General features: G+C 31.1%; 1 protein-coding gene across 2 annotated transcripts in view; it reads right to left on the bottom strand.

Moving 5' to 3' along the window:
* Window positions 1-8,817, bottom strand: part of LOC128987373 (out at first protein-like) — a 29,926-nt gene that overhangs the window by 2,519 nt on the left and 18,590 nt on the right. The window contains exons 4-5 of one of the 2 annotated variants that reach the window (XR_008490233.1): window positions 8,418-8,601; window positions 7,098-7,594 (exon numbers count right to left, since the gene is read on the bottom strand). Coding sequence is in view for 1 of the 2 variants with exons in the window: in XM_054408190.1 (XP_054264165.1) it covers window positions 7,326-7,594; window positions 8,418-8,601 (453 nt within the window). In the remaining variant the exon portion in view is untranslated. Of the gene's footprint in view, window positions 1-7,049; window positions 7,595-8,417; window positions 8,602-8,817 lie in introns of those variants that run through there. The other variant, XM_054408190.1, reaches the window with a different exon arrangement.

The following is an 8,817-nucleotide window of genomic DNA, read 5'->3' as shown; positions in this document are numbered from 1 at the left end:
ACTCTTTAAAATCTGAAATTCTTTTCGATTGAAAGTTTCCATCAAAAAGAGCTGAAAGCCGCAATAAAAGTATCAGGTCAGCCAAAAGCTCTTATTTGGCCAACAGCCAGCGTCTCACCACCAGACGTTGGCAAATGGTAACTTTTCATTTACTGCTCTGCCAACAATTGGCAAGTAACTTGTCATGAGCTGGCATATATAAATAATATATGAATAATAATATATGCATATAATATATACATGGGCTTAAGAATATACATAGCAAAATTCAACTAATATAGCAAATTAATAACTGTTTAACTCGTGTTTTTATCAAGTAGATTTTTATGCTGTAAGTAACAGTTTCTTAGAGGAATAAAACTAAACTCAAGCAAATATTTAAGGGACAATTTTAGTTTTGGCAGTACAGCTATTAAATCAATAATTTTTAATTTGATTTTTATATCACCTTAGGTACCTTTTTGTAAACATTTCAGTTTTTTATGGCAAATAATAAATATAATGCAATCTCATTTCAGTTACTTTAGTTAATGAAATCTATTTTTTTATATAAATTCAAAAAGACACTGTATCATTTAAAAATATTAAAATGTTATTTGAAGGTTCAGAAAACGTATCATAATTCTAAATGCACTATATTCTGGTGTTTCTATGTATGGAGTTATGAAAGAAGGTAAATTAAAAAGTGCTAATTTATCAAATGCCAATTAAGTTATACACATGAAATAAACCCTATTAATTTCCAAAATATTTTAAAATAATTTGAAATATGCACGAAAACTATACAGTACCAATTCCATTAAACTTTTGTATAGGAGGTAAAATAATTTAAATAGTTTTCACCCGACCTTGATAAAGGCATTCCAAAATTCAGGTATAAATGTAAGGAGAGGATAAAAAGTTTTTAATTTAGTCTTAGTGTCAAACTTTATTCAGGAAGTTCGCAGCTTGTCATTTTCAGCAAGGTTTAACATTCGGCCCTTACATCTGGTGGAATATAATACTTTGCTCTTTTAATTACAGACTAAACCACCATTACTTAACATTGTTGTTCATTACTTAACAATGCCACTGTAATATTCTATCTCCTTCATGCACACGACATGAAAATGGCGATTAAAAATGATTGATATCTTCAACGATGCGCTAATATGGTTCTCGTATTTCCATTGTAATTTTTGTTTGTTTTCCAGTTGATCACGATGTTGTGTCAGAGGTAATATTTTTTCCTACAGTCACTTCCTTGCACTGATTACAGTATGCCAAGTGCAGCATTGATACATTTACTGCTGCACTCATTTTTTGCCGGACTCCAGTATTCCAACCAAACGACACAAAACAGTGTCCTTTTACTAGCTACGTAATACGTGTACGCTTGAAAATAAATTGGGAACATTTAAAGATATTACGACTACGATCAGCTGGTGCAGCGTTTCCAATTTCGTATGCCTGGATTTCCTAACCTAAAAAAGTGTTGTATAGTGTTTAAAATTAAAAGACTAATTATTTATATACTTTATAGTAACAGTAGGAATGGTAGAATGTGTAACGCGATGCAAAGTGCCACTACGCACACTAGTTACACAAATAACTATAGTTAAGATTTTTTATAATTGATTATCCAATATTTGAACTAGAAGAAATGTTTGCAGTCTACCAATGCGCAGGTTAAAATGCCTTTCTTATGAATTTGTATGTATGTACAGACACACATTCATTTGATTTATTTTGCTTCGTAAGAAATCAAATGTTTGATTTAAGATTTCACGACAGGTTAAAAAAGAAATCAAGATTTTAAAAAAATGGAAAATATTATTCACGGTCAATGGGTCAAAAAAATTATAAACAACAACAAATAATAAAATTATTTATAGTTTTACAGATGTCATATACAAAGATTTAATAATAGTTTTTGTTTTTCTGTAACAGTAAAAAAATCGCCTAAATTCTAGGCCATATCGTAGGCCTGCAGTAAATGCATCCCCGCTAAAAATGTATTTTGCCAAACTAAAATCATATTATATCTTCATTGTGAGCAAAATTACAAAAGAGATTTAAATTAAGTACCTAATATAGTTTCTATTGCAAGTTTATTAGGGACACAATTGAAACTGTAACAATTCATCTTCAAGCTAGATGTAACTGAAGCTCTACAGATATAAAGGCGAATTCCGTCAAGTCAGGAAGCAACATTACATTAAACTTGTAACTAAAGTGACAAGAGAAACCATTACGTAAACTCAGCACGTGGCGTTTTATGTAGATTTTACTGCTTAATTGTGATAAAATGCTAATGTCGTTCTGTTAAAATTAAAACACTATCATCAATATCTAAGCCCATTAACTTCACTCAATTCACTTTAATGTTTTGAGATAACTTAAACTGTGTATTTTTAGAATCACTGTCATTATAGCATATTTAAATTCATTCTCTTCGAACTTGTCTTGTTTTTATGGGTTTCAACTGTTGAAAATTTTGCCCTTAAAAAGAATCCACGTTTTTGTACACATTCATTTGTATTTACGCTTATTAACGGAGCAATCTAATGTTACATATTTTTTATCATTTCAGCGTTTCTTCCATGAATATCCTGGGTTTTTCTTGACAAACTTTTAATCGGGTTCAGTGTGAAACTAGAAACAAGGTGTTGTTCTCTCTTAGCCTAAGCCAATTAGTCCAACTCGGTATGAGAAGCTGCCAACTAATAACAAGCTCAGTTGGGCTGATTGTACCTAAATATTTGATGCTGCTATCTACACCGTAGACCCTACTGGGTTATTGTACGGGTAGTTGATTGCTTTGGACACCATTGCAAATATAATTATTAAGTTTCTTGTGGTGCCTAAAATGCATATTTTCAAACAAGAATTTATAATTTGTGTGGGGGGAGGTGAATTTATCAATTGTTCGGATTTTTAGTGTATAATTTAGTTCATTAGTTTTCAGCTAAGAGAATTATCTTTTTTACTTCATAGATGAACCCAAAGATTAATATGGTCATTGATTATTTTCAAACACGGTATTATTGTATACCTAAACAAATTGTTATGATTAGAGGGATTTTCTCAAAGAATTTTACAAACTTTTGTCGACAATGCCAATCAAAGTAAGGGTAAGGAGACCACAAGTTGGTTCAGCAGCTGAAGTTATATCAGTGTTCCACTTCATCGGCGAATGTTGCTGACATGTTCTGTGATCCAAGTTTTTATCCGACTTTGCTTTGAAACGTATATCTAGATTGTGTCAGAACAGATTACAAATATTCTTGAGTAGTGTTTCACCTCGATAAACTTATTTCATCCACGATTTTAAGGATAAATTATTGGATTATAAGAATCTTATATCCCTTGATGACTCAATTTTTAAGGATTTTGTATTGAATAGAAGTCTCTGGTTGCAGGAGGTATTTTTTAACTGATTGGGTGATCATATAAACACTATAGGATCATACCAGCCATCATTTTTAAAACTAGATAGCCATTATTAAAACTCTTTGATGACTAGTACTTGTAAAATAAAAGGTGTCATGGTAAATTCATTATATTGTCAGGTCAGCTGTAAATTAATGCCATAGAGACTGTTTGGAAATATCTGAGAATGATTATTAGCAAACAATTTCTGTTTGTGATCTCAAGTTTGAGTTACCTTTCAAAATATAATGGGTTTCATCAAAATACTTTACAGCTTAAATTAAAGTAGAAAAGTCAAAAACAGTCTCCAATACACTAAGAGACATGGCAGAACAGCTTTTCAGAATACTGATAATTGATATTGATGTGAGAACCAGAAAGATGTTAGATGAATTTAACATTAAAGCAATAATACTTATTTGCTCTAAATAGATACCAAAGACAGAATATTAAAACATGGAAGTCATTTATTACTTTGGAATTAAACTATACCATGCTTTTCCCAATAGTTAGGATTTCACCTCTGGCTTGAGATTTTTTTGCTTATTTTGACATTTGAATACACTAATTCAGATTAAATTATGTTTTTTTTTACAAAAAACTACATTCAAACAAGGCTGTACTTTGATGGGAGAAAAATACAGTTTATTTTTAACCTAGAAAACCTAGTTTGGTTTAATATAGGGGTTTTAATATTAATTACGTTTGGTTGGTTAAAAAAATTTGATTTTAAAATATTTTTTGTATTTTAAACCTATTTAAAATACTACTTAAAAAGATTTTTTTTTAAATAATTTTTTTACTTTTTAAGAAGATGGCAGGGCTATGGCTTTGTAAAATTTAGGTTAGCCTATACGGAAGTTAAAATCAAATACAAGACACATTTATCATAAAATTTCAGTTTATTAGTTTCATACAAAACTAGAGCGCAAAAGTCGCATTACAGACACATACAATGTAGGAATTGGTAGGAGTTAACAAAAAAGGCTATAAATACAGGCAGCTAACATAGTTGGGTTAAGGCGTATACAAGAACCAAGCGGACACGCTGCAACTATGGCACAGAGGAAATGGCTTCAGAGAAAAAATAAACAGCCTTAATAGATGGAAAAAATTACAGAAAGGTCTATTGGCCAGAGTTTAAAGATTATCTGGCATGGCACATGAAATGGCAAACATACATCAGTATTAGAGCCAAAAAATATTGATAGTCTTAAAAGATGTACAATGTAATTATACAATTGTATTTAACTAAAATTCAAAGTTTTTCAAAAGTCAACACAAAAGATGAATGTTTAAACCTTATAATAGTTTGTTTCACTAAGACATTCAGAACTAATTACATTAAATAACATAATTCCTTAAATGAAATCCTTACAAATCAAAATAACAAGTACAATTATTGCTTTTTACATAATAGGAATATGTATATAAATATAATTCTTCCAGTAAAAAAATAAATCAAATAATTTATATGCTTTACATTAAGGCGGAAATAGATTTTTGAATAAAATTCTCCTAAACAAATAAAGTAACTAATGCAGTATCTTATTGTAACACACATTTATAATAGATTATTGCAAGGAATATTTGTCTATTATAGTTCTCAAACGTTACAGGAAATGTCATGAATAGTATAATATCAAAATAAAAAGACTGATAAGGTTGTTAGGTGGGACAAGAAGCACCAAATTTCGACATTAGCACGCACGATTACGAAAATAGCATCATTTATCATTAAAATAATAATTAGAGTATTAGGTTATTATAAAAATCTAGATAGTTAAAATCATAGTTAATATCAGAATTCATAGGTTTCAATAACTTACTCTAAACTTTATACATTTTTATTACAAAACTCAAATAAGCTTAGTCTAAAAAAACTAAATTAATAATGTTTAATTAAATTGAAAACGATACATAGGACTTTAAAAAGGCTAAGCCTTATTAAATTATTATTATAACTGCATTACAAAGAGGAATAGCAACAATACGAGAAAATACTTATATTAGATAAAGCTAAGGCCCCATCGAGTTCGGAATACACATATGAAATATTTATATAAAACTCTGTGTGGATAGGGCAATTTTAATACAGTGGTACCTCAACAAAAAGACTCTCAATAACAAGTGTCATTTTCAAATACCAGCGATTTTATACAGTATTATATTTCATTACATGATATTGCAAACCTCAAAAAAATTGACAACGAACAGGTCTTATTTGATAATCCCACTTAAAGACTTGTTATTGAGATTCTAATGTACAGTATTCAATAAGGATAAATATATTATTTACTTCACATACTACGATAAAGAATTAAAACTAAATATTTATGCCAGCATTTTTTTTTTCGTAACAATAATTTGTTTGCGTTAGATGTCAAAATAGCTAGGCAACAAACACCAGTCATTTCTAAACATCAATTACTTTTAGAGTTACTTCGTCTTTGACTAATTGAAGATTAAATAAATGTTTTTAAACTTACTTTTTTGTCTGAAACTAAAATAACAAAAAGATATTTTAAAATAAAATCTACCATAAAAATATATAAACAATATGTGATTCAGTAATAATATACTTAATATCAAAAACTCATAAAGTAAATCCTAAGATTACAATGGCAATAGGCAATTATTTGTATGTACCTAAATTCAATCTGAAATTAAAATAAACAAACACGAACGTATTGTAGAATAAATTTGTCCACATTGAAAAGTTTCACCGAAACATACCCAGCAATTGCTTTTTGAATTTACAACTAAACGTAACATGGTTGCCTCAATAAAAAGAAACCACACAAAGCTTACACCGAGATATCAAAGTTGCAATTCCTTTACATGTTACTCACAACATTCACTTTGGGTAGCAAATGCAAAGCTGAAAACTCCAGTAAATAAAATCACTGCTGGAAATCTAAGGGATGAATTGATGATATACAAAGGGATGTTAATGTTTTTCATGGAGGGTTAGTAAGGTCAGGAGTCTTTGGGAAAATATGAGATCAAATATCTGCTGACCTGTGAGGATCAATGCGATCGGATGAAACATGTTTTATGTAACAGACCGGAGAATATCTCTGACTCGACTGTTGATCCACAAAGCTAGCCCTTTTACCAGATTACCTTCAAGGTATTACTTTCGCTCCACGGGCTACAAGTTAAAAGTAAATATAACAAGATGTATTTCAAAGTTTACAACTAATAATGTACAACTAACAATGATAAAAATTAAAACATACTTTCAATTATATTTGAACAATATGGCAAGAAACTGTTAACTATACATTTTCTTATAAGAAAACAAACACTCAAACTTGCAAGTAATATCAATAGTGTATTAGGACCAAAAATAAAATTTACCTTGAAAGACCATTTCGGTAATCGTTGAATAACATTTTGTTCAAAAATAATATTGTTCATAAATTCGTATTGGAACAGTCCATAAATCTTAAGTTTTAAAAATTACAGCGTTTAATGCTTTCTAATAGCATTTAACATTGAATACAAATCAAAAACTGTATAATCTATGATTTAAACTATTTCGTGCTTTATTAAGACTATTTACAAAACAAAGCACAAACAATTGAAATCATAGATTTTCAACAATTTTAGATGTGTATTCAATGTTTGCTAATATAACTTGTTCAAAGTCTTGTTGAAATCTTAATCACTACATCTCTCACAGGGCCCTGGAAGAGATTATCAGTAGAAAATTACAAACTAAAAAATATAAATTCTTTCTCACCTCACAGTTACAGGTAAAGTCTACAGAAACTAGTACAAAACCGTCCAGTCACCAGTGAAGTGTTCATTTACTACCAGTCACCGGTGAAGTGTTCATTTACTACCAGTCACCGGTGAAGTGTTCATTTACTACCAGTCACCGGTGAAGTGTTCATTTACTACGAGGGTCATTCATCCCACAGACAGAGTTGCTTCTGACGGACGTAGTAGAGGTAGAGACTACACTTGCGACACGTGCGGATGCCACACCTGTAGTTGGCTGTACGCGGGTTGGCCCCCCTGCAGTACTTGAGGCCGCAGGGGTACCAGCCAATGCACAGCTCCAGGTGACAAGTACAGGCTTGCCACGGCGCATGGGTCTCTAGACATCTCTGCGGTGGAGGCACCAAACCGTTGTATTCTCTCACTGCTGCCAACAACGACGCTTTAGAGGAACCTGGTGAACATTTGAATAAAGTTGTAAACAAATTTTGTTTAAAAAATATAACACTTAAAAAAACTAAATTATTCCAAATATCTAAAAAGAGGGCATAAGCTAATGTAAACGTAAATGGAATTGTTCCGGTAAAATTTATAATAATATGTTTCAAAAATTAAAACTAGGCCTATACTTGTTTACAATTTAGAGATTAATATGTTCATATACTGACTTAAAGTGACAAAACCCATTTGAAACTAACCTACCCCATATTCCATAAAACGTTTGAACCAAATTTAATAAAAATTGAATTATCTTTACTCGAGTTATCGAGCTAACAGATGTAATTATATGTATATAGAATGACTAGTAATAACTTGTTTAATTTATAACTGATAGTGTTTTTAGGCTATGGGTACCTCAAAACAAAACAAGTAAATCAGCCCCGGGGTAGGTCTTACTAAGAGATCTAGCTTAATAGCTTATCCCCTATATAAGACATTTGCTAAAAGTATGTGTGACAGAAAAAAGTTTAAATAAGAACCCTACCAACAAAAAATACACATATTTATGCTGTCTAAAAGTCTGGTCTAAAAAGTAAATGTTATTGTTCGTTAGCTTTATGATTAAATGTTACTTTAAAATTTTTTCAGTGTATATCACTGAAAAAGAAGCTATTATACTTCAATGGCTAGCAAATACCACGAGGATGTGGCTTGAAAGCACTTACAAAACTGTTGAAATCTTTTTCAAGTGCGGTCAAAGTAATAACTTGTTAAACAAATTCAATTTTAACCGGTTTTTACTTTTATACGTTGACCAATTGAATTGTTGGTCTCACCTGGTAGCTGACTCCACATGTCTATGTCGGCACGTCGGGTGTATGTAGCATCGCTGGCCTCGGCACACAACACCGGCACGTGTCTAGAGATGACTCCGGCACGTGCCACGTCTACAAACAGCTCCATAGTCATGTTCTCCCGGCCCCGGTCCTCCTCTGGCGTCCGCACTGTGCCAGGGTTTTTCTGCGGAGAGACATATGACAAAATAACAACTGGAGAAAGAACATCACTATGACAATGCTTTATTGAAGGAAATTTTATATTCAAACTATTCGAGACGTTGACAAAACGCTTACTAAAAGATTAATATACTTTTATGAATAAATGTTTAGGTTTAACACTTGATAGGACTACATACCAGCTTGATATGTATTTCTTTTATGATCAATGTATCAGGTG

This window comes from Macrosteles quadrilineatus, unplaced genomic scaffold (assembly GCF_028750875.1).
Source record: "Macrosteles quadrilineatus isolate MER2022 unplaced genomic scaffold, UCM_ALF_1.0 Scaffold_2__2_contigs__length_208266976, whole genome shotgun sequence".
Classification (NCBI taxonomy): domain Eukaryota; kingdom Metazoa; phylum Arthropoda; class Insecta; order Hemiptera; family Cicadellidae; genus Macrosteles; species Macrosteles quadrilineatus.
Note: the sequence above shows the minus strand (reverse complement) of the source record. Positions and strands in the feature narration are given on the sequence as shown.